General features: G+C 50.2%; 1 protein-coding gene across 8 annotated transcripts in view; it reads left to right on the top strand.

Annotated features, from left to right (window-relative positions):
* The first annotated feature begins 4,504 nt into the window (after window positions 1-4,504).
* PAX6 (paired box 6) overlaps window positions 4,505-23,407 on the top strand; it is a 42,796-nt gene continuing 23,893 nt past the window's right edge. Inside the window, exons 1-4 of one of the 8 annotated variants that reach the window (XM_081880053.1) lie at window positions 4,505-4,689; window positions 15,130-15,275; window positions 19,593-19,669; window positions 20,065-20,119. In XM_081880053.1, coding sequence (XP_081736179.1) covers window positions 20,110-20,119 — 10 coding nt within the window. In that variant the 5' untranslated portion in view covers window positions 4,505-4,689; window positions 15,130-15,275; window positions 19,593-19,669; window positions 20,065-20,109. Of the gene's footprint in view, window positions 4,690-5,593; window positions 5,812-5,876; window positions 6,004-14,786; window positions 14,908-14,987; window positions 15,008-15,129; window positions 15,276-19,282; window positions 19,383-19,592; window positions 19,670-20,064; window positions 20,120-20,504; window positions 20,686-23,407 lie in introns of those variants that run through there. The other 7 variants (XM_081880055.1, XM_081880056.1, XM_081880054.1 and 4 more) reach the window with 7 other exon arrangements.

Here is a 23,407-nt window from a genome sequence, read left to right as displayed (position 1 = left end):
CTTTGTTTACTCCTGTTTTAATTTAGAAGGGGCTTAAGGGGCTACCCAACAGGAGCCCGGAGGGGACGGGGTGGCAGAGGGTCTCCTCCCAAAGCCATGTCACTCCACGCCGCAGAGATGCGGAGTGACTGAGATTATGCTCGCCTGAAAATTTGTTCGAGGGGGGAAAGAGCGAGGAAAAGGCAAGCGTGTAATTAAACTGCCATCTGATCCGATGGAGGTGGCTGCGCTGTCCGAAAGATCGGGGGGGGGTGGCTTTTCGCGCGCGCGCCCCAGCCCAGCATCCAGATCGTGCCTACCGACTGGTTTCCCTTTTCAAATCCGGATCGGATCCGGATCATCAAGCCAAGCTGCGGCGTTTATCACCCGGCGTGTGTGCGCGCGCTTGTGTGTCCTGACTGCCTTTTTCTGTTTAATTCTCTCTCTCTCATACACACACACACACACACACACACACACACTCGCCGCCCCCGGAGCTCGGAAGGCAACCTGGGCAACACTCGGGCGTTGGCCGGGGGACTGTTTGTCTGCTCGCTCCGAAGGCCTGGCCAAGCAGACTTGGCTTCACGCCTGATCAGTTTCTGAAGAGCCGCGCCGGTTGGAGAGAAGGCAAGGCAGCACCTGGCCCTGCTTTTCGGAGCCATCTCCTTTTATTGACAGCCAGATAAGCAGGCGGGAGCCGTGGCGTTTCCAGCGCTTCCTTGGAGAACCCTGCTGGGTTGCAGGGAGCCCGGCTCCCTTAATGGCAGCAACTCCAAACAATCAGGCAAACACACTTTCTCGCCTGACAAGCCCTTGGCCACGGCTCCCTCCCTCCCTCCCTGCCTGCCCGCCCGCGTCGGCTCAGGAGACAGGGCGGCGGCGGCGGCGGCGCTGCTGCTCCTCCTAGGCCAACCTGACCTGCCGCAGGGCCGTCGGGGAGAGCCTTGGCTTTCTGGGGGGGGGGAGAGAGAGAGAGAAGAGGAGGCAGGAATAAGAGGCAGCGAGCGGGTTATGGGGGGTGAGAAGGGAAGAAGATGCAGGACCTTCCTCCTAACCCCCTCCCCACCCCACAGCACGCAAAGCCAAGCGGGTCAGAGTAGCCTGCCCAGAGGACGCTCTGTCTCCACTCTGACTCGGGAGCATCTCTCTCTTCGACGAACTGAACTCCACTGAGACCCGCAGGCGTTTCCACGTGGGCGCCTTTTGAAGACTGGGGAGAGAGGAGAGGTTCAGACGGTTCCCCTTAGTCCCCAGAAGGGCTTCGTGGGCCTTTGTCCTAACTATAGGATCGCCCTCTTAGCCTGAGCCCGAAACAGAAGCGCCACTACCAGGCTGGCCTTCCGTGCGCCTGACGGGTTGGCTTTCTATTCGGCCGCATTTGCCTTGAAGCTGCAGCCTGGTTTGGACTAGATGACCCTTGGGGTCATTTCCAACTGTATAATTCTATGAGCGTGCACCTACACCGGTCCTAAATCGAAGCGCATTCATCAAATGAACTTTCTCCCAACCCACACGCGAACTTCCATCCGGTCCCAACATGACCGATATGTTCAAGGGTCCCAGCAATATGCGATCAACCCGGGATGCGAGGGATTGATCCTGGCGGCCCATGGGCTGCCTGTACCACTGAGCCCAGCTTCCACTCCGGCCTTTATACTAGGACAGAAACCCTCACCAGCTCGGCAGGATTGGCCCCCAAACAAAGATTCTTAGGATGGCACCTTCCACCACCCCCCGCAGCCCAAAAAGCACAAGTGAAAAGGTGCATTGGGCATCACAGGGCGCTGGCAGGAAGGCCTAAGGGTTCGCCGCTGGCCAATTCAATTCTGAAGCGCATTGCATTCGGAACAGATTGCTGGTGCTTTGGCTGGATCGGCTGCCGGTCCTTTCTTCATTCCTTTTTCTGCTCTGGAAATCTTTATGTAACATTGGGGGATAGACTTCCTTATAAGGAACCCGACTAATCCCTAACAGAAAACCCCAAAGGAGTGTCACAAAGCTCTGAAGCAGTTTAGAGCGTCAGGCATAAGTTCTAGGTCAGGGGTGGGTGGGTGGGTGCGCGCGCATATACATGCGCACACACACACACACACACACACACGTATTCATATATGTATACGCACCAGGGAGCTCAACGAAGCTGGGGGATGCGGGTGGTAGACAGCCCTCCCTCGCCTCGCCTGTTAGATCAAGATCTGGTTTGCATCCCGATCCTCCATTTATTCATTCAGAAGTTAAATGGGTTTTAGCGGGACTTGTTCCTGGGTAAGTGTGCTGGGGATCGCAGCCGTAAGTGTACCAACGAGGAGACGGTCCCTAAGAAGGAGACGTGGGGAGCAACGCAGCTACTGAAAACCGTGTAGAAAGAGAAGCTATCCTTTTCCGGCGGTGGGCGGTCTCCCCGACGGGTATTTCTAGATGTGTGGGTGCATCAAGGACGACTTATTCCCCACGCCTCCCTTTTCAGGGATCCGCCGCAAACAAAGCCCAGAGAACCCTTTGCCAGCTCCCGAGAGACGGACGCGCGGTTCAATCAAAGCTACAGCGACTTTCGGGCGTGCGCGCTTCTTTCCTGACAAACAAAAGTATTCACTCCGACAAGTGTGTTCCCCCACCCCACCCGTCCTGGTGTTTCTGCCTTTAAGGGGACAGGATGAATGCGTCGAGGGGAGACCCACAAGTGTGTGTGGGGGGGTGTTACTATGCGACTAAAATTATTCTGATCCTCCCCCCGCAATCCCAGACCACGTTACCTGCTTGATGTTGCCTGCAGAGAGAATTCTGCCCCAGTTTCAAAGGAAAGAAGATCTCCACCGTTTTCCCCATCACTTAAAACTCGTGGGTTCCTTCGGAACATAACTCACCTTCCCAACTCCCATTGTTTACTCAGGAGAACTATCCAGTGGATTGTGTCCTCAAAGGTGTGAGCAGGGGGTAGCTTCCCTGCCCTTCAGAAAACACTGCTGGACGAGGGAACACTATTAGCTGCCAGAACTTTGAGAAAAAGGGGACATGTTCGGTGTCGTTGTAAGAAAGGGGCCTTAAAGCAAGATGTTGATGATTATTCTAACACCACCCTCTGGGCCAAAAAAGTGCGATGCGGCCTGGTCTCTGTGTAAAGGTTGTGTCAGCCCTCTGAAATGAAAAGCAGCGCTATGGTCTTCTAGGTCTCATTCATTTCTGTGGGAAGGAGAGATGGGCGAGGGCGCCATTCTTCCATTGAAATAAGCGGCACTTAACTTGGGGCTTAACTTTAAAACGAACGCCCTTCGTTTTAAAAATTGATTAGAGAAAGGTGGGGAGGGGAGAAGAGAAAGATAGAAAGGATCCGCTGGTCCTCTTTTGAATCGCGGTTGGAAGAAAACCTCCACAAAATATCAACTCACCTCTCACACCTCGGTGTTTGAGGTGTTCAGTGATTCGAAGTGAAAGTCCACGCGCAGTTTGAATTTCTCTTCCAATTTGTTTTAATGATCGACTTTTAATAACTGGACAGCTTTACACAGTTATAAAATAAAATAAATTTTAGATCCAGACCCCTCTGAAGGCAGCATCGGTTGTTTGGGTGCGAATATATAGTATAAGCCTCGTCTTCGCCCGCGCTACAACCCAGGTAGCCATCCCAAAGTACAAATTGGATTTTCCCCCTGACTGGAGCCCTTCCATAAACAGAAACCTAGGAACCAAGTGATAAAGGTTGATTTTATTGATAACTGAGCCGTGGGCAGAGTGGGGGTTTTGTGTGTGTGATCTGGAGCCTCAGGTAGAAAGACCCAGGCTTCGACTTTGGACGGTCACTGAGAGTCGGCGGCTCTGCAGCACCTGGTAGCTCTTCTCCAGAACTTCACACACACACACACACACACACACACACACACACACACACACACACACACACAAGTCCAGGGACATCTCTGCGTCCGCCGTGCCGAAGATTCTGCGTCATAATTAAACCCGCGGATTTTCCTGTATACACAGAAGGAAAGAAAAAGGAGAAAAGATCTTCCTTTTGTGCGGGTGAAAGACCGGGGGGAAGTGAAGGGCGGTCGTAGTATGAGGATCCAAGAGGAAGACAAAGGCAAAAGAACACTCAGAATCACAAATCATCGCTGTGTTTTTAAAAAATAATTTATTATTATTACTACTACTACTATTATGTATTATTATTGCAAGGGCCGTCCTCTGGACAACACTCCACAGACCACATATTATGGTAGAGTCGCTTCTATGGATCAGCCAGGAGGACCTTGTTTGGTAGTGGGATCTGACTATAATGAAACATATTTCTTTTTCCTTTTTGGATGGATTGATAGAGGTAGGCAGGCAGGCAGGAGCGAACAAGCCAGCATAGCTGGCCCACGTCCACGTGCGCCTCGCCTCTCAGCCCCTCCAGTGGTCACGGGAAGGTGAATTATCTCCCGGCCCCGGTGAGCTTCTTGTTGTCTAAAATTTCTTATGAGCTCAGCTCTAACTACTGTCCGCCGTGACGTCACCGGGGCAGCCCAGCCAATGGGAGAGGCGCTGGCGCTGATATTAAGGGAAAGTTAGTGCAAAGCCAGGCACCCTCTTTTTTATTGTCGTTGACATTTAAACTGTGTGGCAGATTCTTATGTAGAAATTGGCGATCAAACCTGCCAGTTACCGACTCTCAGAGGCGCAATTGGGAACCCGCGGATCATGAGCCTCTGCCTGCCCTCTCTCTAACAGGTAAACATTTGATGCTCTTTATCCAGGCGTCGGGGGGAGTTGCCGGATTCCTCCTGAAACAATTGCCGCTGCGTTTGTTTCTCCCCTTCTCTGCCTCGTCTAGATTTCTTCCTTCCTTTCTTTCCCGTTCTTTCTCTCTCTCTGACCTCCTCGTTTCCATTACCAAGCCCAGGATTTATTTATTTATTTATTTATTTATTTTTTTAAAAAACTCTTATTTCCGCCCCCTCCCATCTCTCTCAGCCTTGTGCGGAGTGTTAATTACAAGCGGCATAAAAGGGGGTCACGCTGGCTCGTGACCAACTGCCGCGCACAGAAAGCGCAGTGCCAACAGGTGGGAGGAAGGAAGAGGGCGCGGGGCAGAGAGTTGGACTTTGGCGTGGCTAGGCAGACGCGAGGCTTGGAGCAGCTCTGACCTCTCCCCGCTTGGACAACCGAGGCGCCTTGTATGGAAAACCCGGCTCATGTGCTCGCTGCCACCGGTTTGGGGATGTGTGGGGAGAGGCATGGGGGTGGGTGCGCGGGGGGGGTGTTGAGAGAGGAGGAAGAAGTTGGTCCTTGACCTCGCCCACGGCCTCCAGCCCTCGCTAGGGCGCTCCCGAAGTTCAGGCAAGGGAACGAAAGAATGTGGCTCGCATACTTGGGTAGCATTTTCAATCCCCAGACCGTGTGATTTGAGCTTTCCTTGGGAAGACCTAATAATTAACGATTTCCACTGAGGTAGAACGAAAAGGGGCTTCGGATTACGCACGCCCGGCTCGCCTTGAGCTTCTGGGCACTTCAGAAGGGACTCTGCAACGCAGAGACGTCGGGGGCGTTTGGCGCAGACAGATCCTCGGGTCCGGTGGATCTTTCGGGGTTTTGCGGAGTTTGGGGCTTGTTTTTTGTTTTTTCCTTCCCCCAGTCTGACCTGGAGTCCTGCTCCACTCGCCGGTCAATTCACTCACGTGCCTGGTAACCACTTGCCAACTGGGGTCTGTTTGTGAACCGGCGCATATCCACACCCCTCTCTCCCCGTCCTGGATGGCTCTGCTCGCGGCGACTTCTGCGCTTAGGCGAGACGGGAGGGGCTGTCCGTTGGGGCACCCACCAACTCTGGGGTGTCCCCACGTTTCCAGCAAGGTAATGTCTCGGCTAGATCATTGTTCCCAGACTGAAGCTGTACCAAGGAAAGAGTGAGCGGGAGGGGGTAAAGAATCCTTTACTAAGGCAACCTGCGAAGCGCGCTTTTTCGCGCCCGATCCCCAAACCACTTCAGCCGAAATCGATACGTCTTCCGTTGGAGTTAAAACTGACGTTCCTTTCTAAGCACAGGTAAATCGGCCCAGTAAGACTTACTCCAGAGTAAAGGAGCTTTGGGGCCTTAGCCGGAAACGTCGGTGTTTTCAAGGCAGTCCCTTAGAAATCCATAGGATTTGTTTCCAGGTGATGTGTTTAATGCTAGGCTGTATGTAAAAGTATACTGCTAAGTATTCCTGGTCTGCATAAAATGCAGTCGGTGTATTATAAGGGGTGGAGAGAGTGAGAAGAGATTGCTGTTTTTCTGTTGCGCCTGTCATCTGTTGCCGTCAGGTTAACTGTCTCTAAAACTTTCTGCTTTGGGAACTGCTTCCTGGATCCGCGCGTTTAACTTCCTTTGAGGTTGCGGCGTGGTGATGGTTTTCTTTTCCATTAGGTTGCTCGAACGTCTGAAAAGGTGTGCGAAAATACACTGGTTGGTGCCTGGTGGAGCCTCTCGTTGTGTTTTTGTTTTTGCTTAGCTCTGGATGGTTGGTTTGTTAGTGGAAGAGAAAGCAAGGGGAATTGTACGGTGCATTTAGGTTCAGAAACGCAACTTCAGCCGCACAATCGAAACTCCAATCTTAGGCACCCATTATTTGTAGGGGAAAGTTCTGTTTCAACCGATTGGACTTACTCGTGAGTAAACAGAGCTTGAGTTGCGTCGGGAGAAGTCCGCACCGCACTTCCTGAGAAGTAAAACTCGGTATCCTGCGCGCACGGTTGCTTGGGAGTAAATTCAAGCAGCTGGAAATAGGAGGGCGCTTAGGATTGCAGCCCAAGGCAGGTAAATTGTGTTTTAGATTCTTCCTTCTCCTTCTTCTTCTTCGTACTTAATTAGAAAAAAGGGATTAGTAGGATAATGGCTCTGCCCTCCCTCCCTCCCTCTCTCTTTCTCTCTCTTTTCCATTCACTCTCCTGGATCAAGCTGTAAGACTTCGCCTTCCCAGCCCCTCAGCTCCTACACCAAATCCCTTAAGGTGCTTTGGCACCAAAAAAAAAAAAAGGGGGGGGAGTCCACTTTAATCTCCACCGGTAAATGGACATTCTGGGTGAGTAATAAATCAGACACCCAGCCTCGCAGGTCCTCCTCCCTAATTAGAGATGTTTATTGGAGATTGTGTTTATCCAGCTGTCACGACGAGAAAAAGCTGTGACATAATTACCTCTGACCACATAGTCTTTTATACGCATATCTCGTTGACATCCAGCACCATCGGTTCGCATTAAAAATGACAAGATCAAAATGTTGATTTTCGCAGACGGGATAATATTTCTCCACCTTTACCTTAATTGAAACTCAGCTCGAGGGGAGGGACGGGCTTGAGCGTCGGGCCAGTCCATTAAAAAACACACACAAAAACACCCCCATTCAACTTTTCCCCTTCAGGATAATTTTTTTTAAAAAAAAAATTAAAATATTTTTAAATAAAAAAAATCTGAGTGAGGTGGTGTTGAGGAACATACCAAATTCTTTCCGTCCGTTTTGACTGCAAACCCACTCCAAAGTTCTTCGTTCGCAAACAGGCACAGGAGGGGGGGGGGAGAGAAAAGTGAGGAAGGAAAGGATGGTTTAAATTGGCATAGGCTTTTCAGGTGTTGCCTTCCACTCACTCTCTCGAATTCCGGTGGTAAATAGAAAGGCAGCGGGGGAGACAGAGAGAAATAATGACACTGGTTTCGCTTTGAGGTGAGCCAGTGCTCCTTTCTAGGCGCGCAGTGCCGGCTTGGGTCCGGCGTGGGGTTCTCGGAGGCTGCAGTTCTGAGGGTCTCGCTGCCTTTGCTGCAGTTGTTTCTCTGGCAGCGTTTGTGAAACCATCTGCGTGTTTCTGTTAGGCGGCGATGATAAGCTAAGAATTGCTCTGTAATTGAAAATATATTTTTTGGGGGGGAGTCTGGCTTGACAAATATCAAGGGGGCGAGTCTTTTGATCCTTTCTGCCGCTGTGTTCTCTAGTCGCTAATAAAACTCGCATTGAGCTCCTTAGCGCCTTGATTAACAGGCAGATTAAGTGTTACTGGGGTTTGGAACAGCTTGTCCCAATCAATAGTGTTTAAAAAGCCCGTCAGGATGCGCTTTGCTGGCGAGTCCCCGCTCCTTTTCCACTTTTTTTTTTGAGGGGGGCTTTGCTGGCAAGTCCCTTCGAAAAATCTACCAGACCAAGATAAATATCAAACCTTTCCTGGATGAAGGGGGGGGGGGGAAACATGGATGTTGCCTTTTATTTCAGAGTCCATAAATTGAGTCCTTTTCTTGTCCCCTCCCCTTCGCTTTTATTTTTTTTTAATCCTTCCACACAAAAGGTTGCGCCTTCTTGCAAAACGCCCGACGTAAAAGAGGTTAAATCGATTCCAAACTTTTTGCAGATTGCTCCTAAACTCGCCAAAGCTCCATTTAACTCAATGTCCGGCGCATTAGAGGTTTCAAGCGCTCTTTCTCCATATCCGACTCGGCATTCGGTGTCCGGAAGGCAAACGCATTGTAGTCTAACACGTCAGGGTTTGTGTATCTCTTCAGTGGGAGACTGAAGTGGACAAGAGGACTTTAAGCATTTTTCTGGGTATTAAAAAAAGGAGGTTCGCGAGCCAGATATTAATACAACAAGACGATCCAGGAGCACTGAACTGAGCGACTCCTGTTCCTAAGGAAGCGGAGAAGGGGAGAATTTTTTTATTATTATTTGTCCCTGACAAATAAATACCTACTTCTGCAATCAATGGCAGTATCGGGAGAATGAATCTAATTTAGTCACATTTCCTTGATATGTTTGCTTTCTGCGAGAAAGTAGTAGAGATGTTTGCTGTTTCTTTTAAGGGGGTGTAAGGGTTTTGGGGTTTTTTTTTTAATTGCAAAGAATTATATTTTTTCAGTTGTAATTCTCTCATCTTAATATTAACTTTCCGAGTGATTTTGAATCCACTTACTGAACACCTGTGCCCTTCACACACACACACACTCACAATTCAAGGCAAAGATAAGTTTAATCCAAAGGCAGAGTGACTAATGCACCTGACACTGGTACAGAAGGCGAGGGAGAATTAATCATATTCTACCCATTCCCTCCCAAAAAGAAAAGAAAAAGAAAAGATATAAACCCGAATCCCTCGAGTTATTTCCCACCGCAGGAGTATTCCTAACTGCTCAAGACATTTCTGATCATTCCACTCTGAATCCACCAGACGCTCAGAAGAATGAGCCAGACTCTGTTGTAGTAAAAACAGGAAGTGGCACCTTCGAAATAAAGCCTAACAGACGGACCGCGGCATAAGCTTTGGTGGTGCAGATCCCTCTTCCTCAGAGGCAGGAAGTGTTATCCTCAGTTAGCACTCAGTTTACAGACAAACACGTCGTGCATCAGACTCCGTTGGCTCCCCTCCACACAGAGCTTATGCCACAATAAATCTGTTTGGCTTTCAGGTGCCACAAGACTCTTCGTTGCTGTTGCTGCCCGTCTGGTGTTCGTTCTTGCCAAAATAGAAAAGGCGCAAGCTGCCATCCTAGGTGCGCGTCTTTGGGGAGTAAATAAGCTTCCCCCCGCCCCATCTATCCACGATGATATTTCCGAATCTGCGTGGAGTGCACGCGTCTACTTAGAAATCCACTTGGGATCCGGACCCTTGCTTCTCAAGTCCTCTGGTTGCGGCGGTCCCTCCAGGTCTGGCGGGCAAGGTGCTAAGGTGAGCATCAAATGCATTTGATTCTCCGTTCAGCGCTTATTTTCCCTCCTGTGGTCAAGAGAAATCCCTGGAGAAAAGGGCCATTTCTTTCCCCCGCAGCCAATCTACCCTGGCGCGCTCATTCCTCATTTCCACTTCACATGCAAAACTGGTGGGGGTAATCATCCCTTACCCCCCCAAGAAGGACGCTTGAGTTTGCCACCCCACTCGCGACCATTTCCACGGCCTCATCCCTCCTTGCTCCATCGTGTGCCTGCCACTTTAAGCAAGTTAATTCTCAAGTTCAAAGCTGCTGACAAAAAAAAAAAAAGGAACAGGGCAGAGGAGTTGGGGGTTTCTCGTGTTTTATTCAGTTTTTGTTTTGTTTTGTTTACACCTGTATATACCTGGGAGAATCCAGAACGTGCTTTTTTTAAAAAAAAAACTTGTGTTGTTGTTTAAAAACAAAACAAAACAGAGCAATCCAGAGTTAAAATGGCGCCCTTCGAGTTGTGGCTCAACTTGGCAAGGACTTTTTTCCCCTCTGTCGTTGGAGAGCAGGTACTATTTCAAAGGCTCCCGGGGTTGTCGCTGGCAGCGCTCGCCCCGAGTCGCTGCTTGCGAGAGCAAGCTGAGCCTGCCCTGAGCTAGGCGAAGGGCGTCCTTCCCTGGCCGACGTGCGCTCTCTCTGCACGTGAGAACCTGCTCCCCTCGCCCGGATCTCCCACGCGCGCGTCTTCTTGCATCTCGATTCTCCCAGCCGGATCCGAGGCGGGCTTCTTCCTTCCACGGCGCTTACTCCTAAGCAAGCGCGCCTGGCCCCATTTCCCCCCTCTGCCCCGCCTCCTTTACTCTACTCCAGGACTCATCCCAAGTTGTGTTTTTCTCCTCACACAATTTTTACACTTTTCTCCCTCGCTCTTTAAAACACACACACACACACACACACACACACACACACACACACACACACTTCGCCCTGCTCTGTCCCTCCTCCCCTTTTCTCGCCTCTCCACGTCTCCGCAGAAATCCCACTTTCTTCTCACACCCCCATTCTACACGCCTTGTCCTCTTCCTCTCCTCTTTCTCTTTCACACATGCACATTGTCATGCAGGCCCTTCGCTCCGCTCCTGTTTTCCTCCTCCTCCCTCCCTCCCTCCCTCCCTCTCCTCGGCCCCTCCTTCCCTTTCAACTTTTGCTTTCCTTGCTTCGGAGGCTCCCTCGCCTGCCCTCGGCCTCCCCGTCTCCAACGTCCTGATAAATCAGCAGCAAAGCGAGGCACCCAGTCTTTTTCTTCTTCACCTTTTGTGGCACTTTTTTCTCTCTCCTCCCCCCTTCTTCCTTTCTTCCCAGACTTGCTTCCTCTCTCCTTCCATTCCCATCTCTGCAATGACGTCAGATTATTCACCATTTCCCTCCCCTTATTATTTCCTCCCCCCCCCAGTTAAAAAACAAACAAAACAAAACTAGCGGGAGGGGGTGGAGAGGGAAGGGGCGCAAGGCCCACTGTGCCCTGGGGGAAATAGCAACAAGATTACGGCTTCTTTATTCTGAAGGAGCAGCATATAAGGAGGTGCTAATCCAAACGAAGGCTAATTGAAAGGTTGTAAAAATGAAATTTGCCTGAAGATCTGGACGTGTCTGTCCCCCCTAAAAACAAGCTTCATGAGTTCTTCATTTTATTCTATTTCCCCCACCTTTCTACCCTGTTGTTTTGCCCTTTTTTGCGTTTCCACTTAAGGAAAGTATTAAAAAAATGTTTGTTGGACAAAAAAAGAGAAAAGGTTCGTCTGATTTCCAGAGGACCAGAAGTCACATTAAACAAAACAAAAACCCCCAGGATCTCAGGGATTATTTTTGTTATTATTCTTATTCTCTTTGCGATTTTTTTTTTAAGAGGGAGAGTTTTTTCAGACAACAGGAAGAAAAGAAAAGAAAAAGCTTTGCAGAGGACTAGCTTGAAGGAGCGGGGTCTTTTCAAGACACTTTGCTAAACTATCCCGCAGCGGCAACTCTATGCGGTGAAACCCGCGAGGCAAGCGAGACATTGGCTTGGTAATCTATGTTTTCTTCCCATTTTGATCTCTCTGCAAAGATCTCCTTTGGCGCACTTTGAAAAAGCCTGCGCCCGCTGAAGTCAACAGCAAAGTTCCCATGGAGTTGAATGGAGCAGGACTGCCGTGTAAGATTTAGCCATTGATAGAGGGGACTTTGCAGAAATTAGCAGGGTTCCAATGTATGGGAGACACTTCAAAAATAACAGTAGGGCAAAACGAAAGGATAATAAATTTTAACACAGAACTAAAATCGTCCAAACACTACACACACACACACACACACACACACTCAGTCCTACACCTCTATCAGTAGCAGCATCCCAGCTATGAGAATTCTCAAGTTTCCTACCTACCTTTTAAGGGGAATCCTATTAGAATGTCCCCGTGTGGTTGGTTTTTTCACCCCAGCTTTCCATCATAGTTATTCGGCTCCGATTACATTGAAATAAAAAGGATATTTCCAGCAAGTGTGGAGGGGGGTGCAGCTCGCCTTAGGCCTGAACTATTGTAGCTGGAGGTAAAAGATTTGTCCAACCCACCGGATCTCTTTCCTTCAGCAAACTGAAGTGGCCTGGGTTATCGATGCGGGCTGCAATGTGGGATAAAGAAACAAATAAAAAATGGGGGGGCAATGCCCGGGTGGGGGAAAATCTGAATCAGCAAAGGAAAGAAGAAAGGGAGGGAGAGAGAGAGAGAGAGAGAGAGAGAGAGAGAGAGAGAGAGAGAGAGGTCTTCCTGAATGGCGTTTGCAGAAGAATGTCTCAACCCTCCCAGCCAGGCTGGGCAATTCTCTCTGACTCTTTTCCCATTTGCTGCAAAAAAGACATCAAAAACTTTGGAACCGGAGGCCTGAAAAAAAAAGAGGGGACCGAGGAGAAAGTCCTGATTTTATATCCCAGCCTTCCTTTGCTGCAGCCTCCTCTCTTTCCCCTAAAAAAATAAAATAGAAAGCAAGACCCATAAAAGCGCAGCCCCACGCATTAGTGGTAATCAGCATCAAGGCAAATTGGCACAAGAAGGAAGGAAAGAAGGAGTTTGGAAGAAGATGAAGAAGGAGGGAGAGAGGGAGGGGGACACACACGCAGAGAGAGAGAGAGAGAGATCCACACACATCCCAGAGAGGAATCGCCCGGTAGTCTCTTAAGAGCCCATTTTGTGCTATTAGGGGCCGCGGTAGCTTCTCTGCAGGGCTGGAGATGACAGTGCATGACGGCCTGGCAGCCCATTATCCAGCTCCTATTGAGGCGTCCTTTCACTCCCATCCAAACTCCTTGGCAGAGTCGTTTGTCTCCTCATTGTACTTTATTGAAGAATGCAATGGTTGTCAGGGCCCTCATTCAATCGCCAGCCACTTTATTGATGAGCTCTGACTTTTAGCACTTTTCACATGTCAAGAGAAGTCAAGTGTATGCGGGGCTACGACTTCATTTTATGCTTGGCGCGTTCGTGTCCCACCCACCCCCACCCGAAACCCTTCCCCACTTTTTTTTGCCTCTTGGAATTTTGGGGGCTTTTTGCCTTCTTTCCTCCTCCCCCCCCCCACCCCGTCGCCTCCCTGCCCCCTCCCTCTCTCCTCCTTTCCCCTTCCCTCTTTGTGCAGAAGTTCATCTCCCCCACCCCTCCCCACTCCCCGCCTCCCAGACCACTCGCCATAAACGATCGGAACACCCTGAGCTCAAACTGGTGCTGCCAGTGTCACCTTAAATGCAGGCGCGGAGGGGTTGCTTTGGAGTGTACTGAGGTGTGTCTTAATACTCCGCCATTCAACAAATGAACTTGTGGTGGTGTGTGGTCAGAGAAGCAAAGTCATTTGCTTTCCTTCGGCCCCTGATTTCCCTGGCAGGAGAGAAAGAGAGGGAGGGAGGGAGGGAAAGAGAGAGAATCGCCCTGCGCACATGAGTGAGCTAAATCTGGTGAGAGCAACACGCAAAACCCCCTCTCAAACACACACACACACACACACACACACACACACACACACACACGCCGACCCTTGCGGTGGAGATATTTTAGCACTCCTCCCTCCTCTCTTTCTCCCCCTCCTTGGAGTGTCTGCTAGAGAGAGGTGGGGGGGGGGGGAGAAACACAACAGCACTTAGTCAACAAACGGCACGTGGAAGAAGTTTGGGTGTTTGGGAAAGGACTCTTCAGGCCCCTTCACGAAAGTCCTCAATACACAAAGTAAAGTGTGTATTTGCTCTGCACTTTCCAGGCAGCGGGGAGAGAGAGAGAGTTTCCTTTCTCCATCACATTTCGAGGAGAGAGAGGGAAGGGGGGCAGGAAAGGAGGGGGAGGGGGAAATACCCACACACCCAACTGTGGACTTGGCTACCTCCAGGCGATTCCCAGTTGACAAAGCGCCTGTCTCCCAAATATTTATGTCGTTACCATTTGAATGTTATTTTTTCCTTATCTCCATTGTCTGCTGGGAGCGAACTGTTTAAATGCAAATAGTTCGCCCCCTCCCTTTCTGTCTCTCCCATCCCACCCCTCAAACACACACACACACACACACACACGGCCGCCCGCACAAACCTAGATCGCCTTGGAAAGAAAAGGGCAGTCCTCGTTTTTATTTTTCCGAGCGACGTTATTTATTTACTCCAGGCCCTATCTCGGAGGAAATGGGGCGAACAGAGGGGATCTCTGAGGTGGGGAAGGAGGCAAAAAATAAAAAAGTTCAGCCGGGAGACATGACTGAATCCTAACCAGGAAAACATTGTCCCTCCCCCCCCCAAAAAAAAACAAAAAAAACAAAACAAAAAACACGAAACCTTAGCGGAGGGTGCCTGTCCGCTCACCGCGCGTCCCGGAGCCTCGCATTTGAGCCCAGGGATGGTGGAAGAGGAACTCAGGGCAAAGAGGGCTGGAGATGGGGGGGCGGGTGTAGGGGGGGGAGAAAGAGAGGTCGGTGGAATCTAAGCGAGGAGGAGCGGGGAGCTGGGGGGGAGCAGGGGAGAGAGAGAGAGAGAGAGAGAGAGAAGCCAGTGCATTCATATTCAAACAAATGGGCCAATTGAACCAGGCAGTGCGAGTGAGCGTCCAATCGGCAGCTAGGAGGCAATGGCGTTGCTTTGCATAAAGCAATATTTTGTGTGGGAGCGAGCGGAGCATTTGCATGCGTGGAGTGATTAGTGGGTTTGAAAAGCGAGCCCTGGCTCAGCCTCATTTCCCGCTCTGGTTCAGGCGCAGGGAGGAAGTGTTTTGCTGGAAGATGATGACAGAGGTCAGGCTTTGCTAATGGGCCAGTGGGGAGCAGGGGAGGCGAGGCAGAGACCAGGCGCACACATACATTAATACACTTGAACCATCACCAATCAGCATAGGTGTGCTCTGTCTCTCCCTCTCTCCCTCCCTCTCTCCCCCCTACTTCGCTCACATCCTCTTTCTTTCTCCCTCTCCAGTCAGTGACAGCCCATTTTATTGTCAATCTCTGTCTCCTTCCCAGGAACTCAAGATCACACAACCAGCAGCTTCAGTGGAGAAAAACTCTTTTACTGGCAACCCTTTTTAAGGCACCATCATTTCAAATCAGGGGCGCTTTTTAAAACTATTGACAGGAGCTTTGACAACAAGACAGGATGCCTCAGAAAGGTGAGTCTGCTCGTTTCTTCTCCTCGCTTCAGTTCATTTTAATATTTAGACAGGTCTCTCCCTCCCCCCCTCTCCCCCCCCCCTGTTTCGCTCACATACACACCATTTCTTACATTCCGGGAAAGGATCTTAAGCGAGATGCCAGTCTCAAAGGCTTCCAAACTTTGTCCTTTTCGCTCCAGCCTTCTTTCTCCTCCTCTTCTTTTTCCTCCTCTTCCTCCTTCATGGACCGACCCCCGTCCCTGTTTTCTGGGAAAGCATCTCTCTCTCTCTCTCTCTTTGGATAGCAACAGCAGCAGACTCGCCCGGCCTTTCTGCTAGACAGAGCCCCACGAAAGGCTTGCTCCGTTTGGCACAGTGCGATAGGGACGGCCAAAGCTATAGGGATCATCTGAGCGCGCGCGCACACACGAGAATGCATCACACCTGGTTCCTATGAGGGGCATTTGTTGTTGCGGTCGTTGTGAAGGAGGCGTTATGGACCACACGGCGTTGCTTGGCCCCTTGCTTTCTTGGGAAGCTGGGTCCATCCAAGCTCAGCGTCTTTATTCCCCGCTTCTTTTCCCTGGTTGCTTTGTATCTCCGTCAAGCTGAAGCTGTGTGTGCTTATGCGTGTGTGTTGATGAGGGACTTTCGTTTAGGCAACTCTCGCTTCTTCCTTTATTTATGTCTATATATCTCTTTTCCTCCTCAAATTAACCGGCCTTAAGGAAATGGGGAAGAGAGAGACACGCGGGCCGGCGGGAGGGGGGTGGGGAACACGACGACACACAGAGTCACATTCTAGGCCAAGTCAGGTCTCAGTAGTTGTATCCGGGAAGGTCTGAGCGGAGCTGAAGGACTGTCACTCTCAATCAAGCAGCCGCGAGATCTCCCCAAACTTGCCCACGACGAGACTGGGAATGAGCAGAACTTTCTAACTTGATCACTACCTGGCTCGAAGTACAAACTGTTTAAACAAAAACAGCCACAAAAACAACAACATTTTTCTCTCTGCGCTCTTTGCCACCCCCACCCCCCTACAACACTTCACTCAAATCTCCGAGATAGTTTAAGTCTCCTGAGTTTTGCGCTCCAAAGAATCTGCGATCAATAGCTCCCCCCACCCCATTCTCCACAAGTTTCTAGGCTAGAGAATGTTGTCTGCTTCCTTTTCAAGTAGCAAATGGGTTTTTTGTTGCTGTTGTTTTGGTTTGATTTTGGATTTTCGAAATCTCATTTCCTTGTTGGGTGGATGTTGTGAAGTTTCGCCCAGACTCACGGAAAATGCAGGGCAACCCCCAAAAAAGTTCATTCCCCACCTCCTCTCTTCTTCAGAGTTTCCACCTCTACCGCCATACATTGAGGCTGAGATTTTACGCACACTTTAATGTGAGAATAAACGTCACTGAAACAATAAAGCATTTCTGAGTGAACTTGCATAGGCAAGGGCTGCCCAAGTGATCGCTTCAGGAGTGCAAGAATAAACTTCTGTCTGTTTTCTTTAACTCTATTTAAACTAATCTAACTGTGGGGAGGGAATAATAAACCACTGGCGTCTTCAAATCAGGGGTTTAAAATACGAGGGGAGAAACTCCTGATGCGACCAGGTTTACAAGTAAACTTTTCAGGCCCAGTCGAGAGCACCGAGCAGTTCCTTCTAGAAAGTGAAGCCATTCATTATGGCTGGAGGCTGAGCGTCTTTATAGGCCTAAAATAATAATTGTGGTCTTTGGCAATAAATTTTTATAGCCGGTGACCTTTAGCAAACGTCTCCACGCCAATGGATTAGCGTTTATCTTTTGCTTATTCGGCCCGGGATTGTAAACGTTTGTCATCTTAATAGCTAATTATGTTTGCAGCGGAGGGGAGGATCAAATCTCAAAGACGATCAGATTAGATCCAGATTTGGAGATTTAAATAGGAATTTGCAGATTAGGCCTAGCCGGGACCAGGGAGACGTTGCGTTTCGCTTAGGGTTTGTAATCTCACCGGGAAATTCGATCGAGGCTGCTCTCTGCCTACCTGCATCTCTTTGTGAATAATTTCATTTTTAAAATTCAGTAAAAAGGAGCTACTTTCTGGCAAAGGGAGAAACTCCACCATTATTGCGCTTCCGGGTGGAGGAAGGGAGGAAGGGTCGGTTTTGCTGGTGGTTGTAGGGCTCAGTCCACCTTGTAATTAAAATAGCCCAAAAGCCCAAATCTTTCTCTCTCTCTCTTTTATCTCTTCACTCCCCCCTACTCCAATTTTGCTGTCTCGGATTCATCAGAATAACGCCTCCGTTTGTTTGTTGGTGCCTGAAACCAGCTAGCCGTCTTTGTTTGTTAACACCCCAAATAAGTGCCAAAGTGAGTTCCTTAAAATGCATTTCGCCAGTTGGTATAGCAGAGACTGGGAAGTGTTCACAATAACAGTCCCCTGCGCCTGGGCGAAAAAGGCTCTCTCTCTCTAGTTGCTTCTCACGCTTCGGCGTCTTTCTGTCTTGGAGCAGTTGTCCTGCGTGCAAGCGTGTGTCCCGGCAGACGTGTTTGGTGTGTTAAAGGGGCGCCTTCTGGAAACTCTGGGCGACTGGAGGCACCGGCTTTTTCCGGAGAAGGGTCCAGGGCGCTTGGCTCGGCTGCTAATCAGGTGCTTCTCCAAAGCGGAGTAAATATTTACCACCGCGCGCCTCATTCATGCTGCGAGAGGAGTCCTTGTTCCGTGTTGACTATCTTTTCGCCCTTTTAATGGAACGTAGATGGCTTTGGGGGGGGAAAGCACTTTAAAAAATCATACCGGAGTCGTTTTGGACCAGGAAGAAGATGCCTCTTTTTCTAGGTAGAAAGAATAAAATTAATATTCATTATAGCCTGGAAAGAGGAGAGATTTTTTTAAAAGCTTCCAAAAAATAAAAATAAAAAAAATAAAGGGGGGAGGTTTGGGGGGCGAATAAAATGAAGGCTGCCACTATTTCATTATTTTACCTCCTCTCTCTCTCTCTGTCTTCTCCCCCCTCTTTTTTTTTAAAAGCAAAACCTCTTGAATAGGTTCTTTATTGTAATTGTCTCACCCCAATTGAGCACCCCACTGCGCTGTTGTATCTTTTTACAACCCCTAACAACTCACACCAGTAACATAATTACCTCCAGATATTTATAACGAGAAATTACTTTTCTATTTTCCCCCTGCTAGGCTGGGAACCTAAAAAGAAAGCGCTGGGACCCAATAAATAAATACATGCAACACAGAACATCAAGAACTGCAGAACTTCTTTTGTTGTTGCATTATTCCTCGTTTTATTCCTCAAAAGGCCGGTTTAAAAACAAAAACAACCCAAGGCAGGGCTTGGGGCTGGCCAGGCTGCGTGGGTCAAGGCGGGCCCTACAGAAGGGAGGAGGAAGGCCGCTGTGTGCCCCCCCTCCCACCCGCTCCTTTGTAAGTTGGAGGGTTGTTGGGAACGCGGAGTTGGGAGGCTGCGCCGCGGCCCGTTCCGGAGGAGGCTGCCTGGCTGGGGTCTTGCGCTCGGCGTTTGGGTAGGGGAGTAAAATGGAGGCCATTGTTCGCCTTCTGGAGGCTTTGTATTCCCAGCCCTCACCCCCTCCTGGCCTTACTTTTTAAAGCACTGAGGCGAGGTAGACAGCGTGTGTCACAGTACAGTGAAAAAGGGGAAGATCTAAAGACCAAAAAAGAAGTTAATCACAATAAGTGGATTTCTCTCTTTCTCCCCCACCACCTCCCCACTTCTCTCTCCCTCTTCGGGTTTTGTTTTTTTCGGGATGGTTAGTAGTGCCCCGAAAAGAATCACCAGAGTGAAGTAGCTCCCAAACATGTGTGGTTTAAAAAGGGAAAGAAGTGCCCCAGCACACCCACCCACGCCCCATGCAAGAGAGCAGGATTTGCCCATAAGCAACCCGGAGAGGTTGCAGCGGGGGGGTAGGGGGACCCAGGGAGAGAAAGTGCCAACAAACTCTGCTGGCCACCTCTTTTCAGAGAAAGAGTCCTTTGGCCCCAAAGTGCAGCGCGAGGACGCCGCGCCGGCTCCCTTCAGCGAATCCAAGCCCAACCAAAGTCGAGGTCCTGTTTGTAAATACGGATACAAAAGGCGTCACAGATCAGAACTCCTTCCTATGGGCAGGAGGCGCTCCAGTAAGGCGTGCTGGAAAAAACTTGGGCATCTTTTCCTCTCTCTGTGTGTGTGTGTGTGTGTTGCTGAATCTTTTGAACTGCCTTTCTCTTCCCACCCCCACCTCCAAATGCGAGGCGGCTATGACTGGGGTGGGTGGCGGGGAGGAGGTTAGGGAACGCAAATTTAAAAGTGCTTAATATACTTTTAATATACTTTTCCCCTCATCCTAGCGGGAAGACTTTAACAAGCGCTACGCAGATGTGTGAGTCGTTAAATTGCCAGAGAGGAGAGTCCGCTCATAAATCAGGCAAGTTGGAAGCACCTTCTACTTTCCCCGTCTGTCCCCCCCCCCCCCCCGCCAACACTAGAAGACCTCTCACACTCCGACCCAGTTTCCTTGGTGCTTCAGGAGCCCTCACTTGCCACAGCCAGTTTGCCGAGGAGAAGGCCACGGCTGGTTTATGTTTATTTATTTATTTTTAAAAAAGAACTAGACTTGCTAGGTTGAAACGTTTCCAGGTTTGTTGTTATATAGGCTCTGGGGCTGGGAGGGTTTTCGCATGATATATATATATATATTTGACATCATTTGGGAGGCTAGCAGAAAGCAACGAGGCCTTGAAGACCTGGGCACTCAGTGCAGCGCAACTACCTGCCCGCGAGCTTCCCTCCCCTGATTAAAGCCTGTTTTATTACTCATAGAATCTTATCCGCGAGCCACGTGGGATCTTGCTCCATCAATCCACCATGCAGAACAGTAAGTGACTCTCCCTCTTATTTCACGACTCTGCCGGCTTGAGGATGTCGATGTATTATTGGGGTGGGTAGTGTTTGTGTGTGCTGGGCGGGGGTGGGGTGGGGTGGGGTGGGGGTAGAGAGGCGGGGGAAGGTATAGAATTTCACATTTTCAAAATACTAATCATAGCAGAAGTGGCTCCTTCTGGAAAAGGGGGGTTGTGAAGCTTAGGAGAGTTACAACACCCGGCGCTTGGTGGCTGCCATTTGAGTCCTTCGCCTAAGAGAGATGCAGCTGATAGTTCTTGCAACAGGAGACCGGGCAGCGAGGCGCTCCTTTTCCCGAATGAGGATTTGCGAGGCCGTGATCCGAAGCACCCTTACTTGGGGAGGGGATGTAAGTGCCCTTCTCGTTTCCACGGGACTTACTTCCAAGTAACTGTGCTGGGGAAGATGGAGGCGTGAGCGAGCTGCTTTGTGGATGGCGCGTCTGGAGCGATTGGCCACCCATTGAGTGTGGAATTGACCACTCCAGAATCCCACTGCTCATGGATCGGATCTGCAGCCACTGGAGTAAATCAGCTCTTTGTGAGTGGGGATTTTTTTTTTGGGGGGGGGAGGGTGTCGATGTAAGGAAAGTCCTCTGAATGGGAAGGAAAGACATGATCGGATCATTTTCTTTGGTCTTCTTTTGGTTGGACTCTCCTCACAAAATCTCGCGGTGATGGAGTCTCGATCACCTAAATGTCTGGCGCAGGGAAGCTTGTGTAGAATTGAAAATTCTTGGGGCGAAAAAGGTAGATGGATTTAAATAGATTTGTAACCCAGGACGAGAGATCTACTGGGTTGCGCGAGAGGTGACAATAAGGGGGCAGTTTGTTGTGATGCAGTTGAAATAAATCTGAGTGGCCGCGGGAAAGTCCGTCGAGAATGCAACTCGATTTAATGCTCCCGTGAGAAAGCGCAACTTTTCTGGAAGCCAGTCTCATTAAAAATCGATCTGGTTTGTGCAAGTGTGTTTAGGATTGCAGCGATGGGTGCTTATAGATCCATCCTGTTAGATTTGTAGAGGCTGGCAAAGCGGAAAGGTTGGGAGAGCCCCCCAATAGCTTCACAGTTTGGATGTGTTGACATAATAAACTCCAGCGCCGTCCAGGAGGCAGGGCAGGCGAGGGTCACCGAACCCGGATTCAGAGGACAGTCGCGTCTGTCTGTGGTTGTTTCATTGCAATCAGTTCCAACGGGTTTCGAAGCCAAGGCGACCTCGAACAGGAATTAACTGCCTCGATCGGATTTATTTTTTTTAATAAACCAGAACTTCCCTTGATTGCACACAATCAATCGTCCGCCAAGCAAGTTGCAAACGCGCAAGAAGTTCCCACGTCACTAACCGTGTTCTGTGTTCTTCTGGCTGGAGGAATGTGGGGATTTGCAAAAAAAAGGGGGGGCGAATGTCAAAGCGATCGAGACTGAAGGCCTTGGTTGAGAAAATGTTGGTCACTTGTGGTGGTCTGGGGCCGGGGGGTTGGGCTGGGAAGGGAACCCTGGAGCTGAACCCACCAGACTTAGTGAAAACTCAGAAAGATGAGAGATTTTGTCCCTTTTAATCGTCTTCCAGACCAGCTTGGCAGCAGCTGCTTAACGGCTTCCTGATAAAGTTGTGCGCTTGGATGTCAAATTAATAGAAGGGAGACCGTTTGCTTCCAATAGAATTGACTTCCGAGAGGACTTGGTTTGGCTAGGCTGCGTGTGAAGGACGCCCTACATAGGCCTGTCTTGCTATCCTCTCCCCACTCCCGAGAGGGAATCCCCAGTGACAGCGGCTTCTCACAAAGCGCCCTTATTTGGACGTAGATTCCTCTAGAAGCCAAGGGACCGGGCGCAATCTTGCCACACCCCCAGCCCTCTTTGTGTTTGGGGGGAGCCCGATGGTACCCACAGTGGATCAGCCCACTGAGATAAGGTGTCAGTTGCGTAGAACTCGCAAACAAAGCAGTCCTTCTCAGAGGGCCTTGTCTGGATTTCCAAGCGAAGTCTCGCAAGGTTGCGGCAGTTTGACCCGCACTCTGGACCGGCAACTCCGCTGATTTTCAGCGTGTTGGTGGAAAGGAAATCTGTGACACTTCCTAATAAATATATTTAGGGCGCTGGCCGAGCAGATCAGCCGCCTTCCCGCGGACTTTGATTGGGAAATTAAGTCCCGTCGACTTTCCTGGGTGTAGGGAGGTCGGATGGGCTAAGGGACAATCCAGCAGTCACAAGGGATGCACTTTTAAGTTCTCAGGAGTCCACCAGAGAGTTGCAGCACCTGCTTAAATCTCTCCTGCTGGGGCCAAGGGAGACTTAAAAGTGCATAGCTTTGGATGGATGGAATAGGGCCTGGTTGCCCAGAAAATGCCCCTTCCGTGAGATAATGTTGAGCTCCTTAGCGAGTTGCTGTCATGTTTAAAGATGCTGCCTTTGAAGTCAAAAGCCGGCCAAGTATTTCTTCCTAAAGCTAAGGTACTTCAGAGTTTAGTTGACTCGGCCTGGGCTTTAATTCTGGCCTTTCGTGCAGGATCCGGGATTATCAGGATTTCTTTAGCTGCCACTCTCTTTACTTGGGAGTTGGCCCTACTGAACTCTGGCAGGACTTTCTTCCGAGTAAGCGGGGCCGGGTCTTCATGGCGGCGGCCCTTCTTCGTCTCCCTTTGGCCGCCAGTCGCGTTGAAATCCTTGGCGGGGATTCCCTAGCCAAAGGCGGTTCGCTGTGGAGCTGCTGGCTTCGGCTTTCCGAGGCCCCACTCGATTTCCTCCTAGGAAGGGCTTGGGGGTCTTTGCAGGAAGGTCTCAGCTCCTGGACTGTGGGAGAAGGGCGTGGGGTGGACGCATTTCTAAGCATACAAACCGAATTGTGGGGATCGAGTGCGCCTTTAAATTGCCCTGTGTGTTGGGATTCTTTCGGGCGATTCCCCGTGGCGGACCGTGGCAGCGTGATGATAAACTTTTCCGGCCGGGAAGGCCTGTATTTATTCTGTTGCTTCCTTCTCCTGGGATCTCTCTTAAACCGACGGCTTGCTAAGCCTTAGCGCTGATCAGAAAGAGACGCGGTCAGGGTGGAGCAGGGAGAAAGGCATGGAGGCCGAGCCCTCCTCTCTCCTAGCCGGGGCCCTTGGCCTTGAGGCACAGCTCATCCCAAAGCGTTCTTCGGAGGTCCAGAAGATGCCTCGATGCCGGCCCTTGGCGCTCGCTTTTTCCTCCCCCTCCCCTTCAGCCCTTGGAGGAGTGGAGCCAGGAGATCCCGTCCGGGTGAAGCCCGGGTTTTGCGCAA

Source organism: Podarcis erhardii, assembly GCF_964252035.2.
Source record: "Podarcis erhardii genome assembly, chromosome: 1".
Classification (NCBI taxonomy): Eukaryota; Metazoa; Chordata; class Lepidosauria; order Squamata; family Lacertidae; genus Podarcis; species Podarcis erhardii.
The sequence above is the reverse complement of the archived record's forward strand: the minus strand, read 5'-3'. Positions and strand labels throughout refer to the sequence as shown.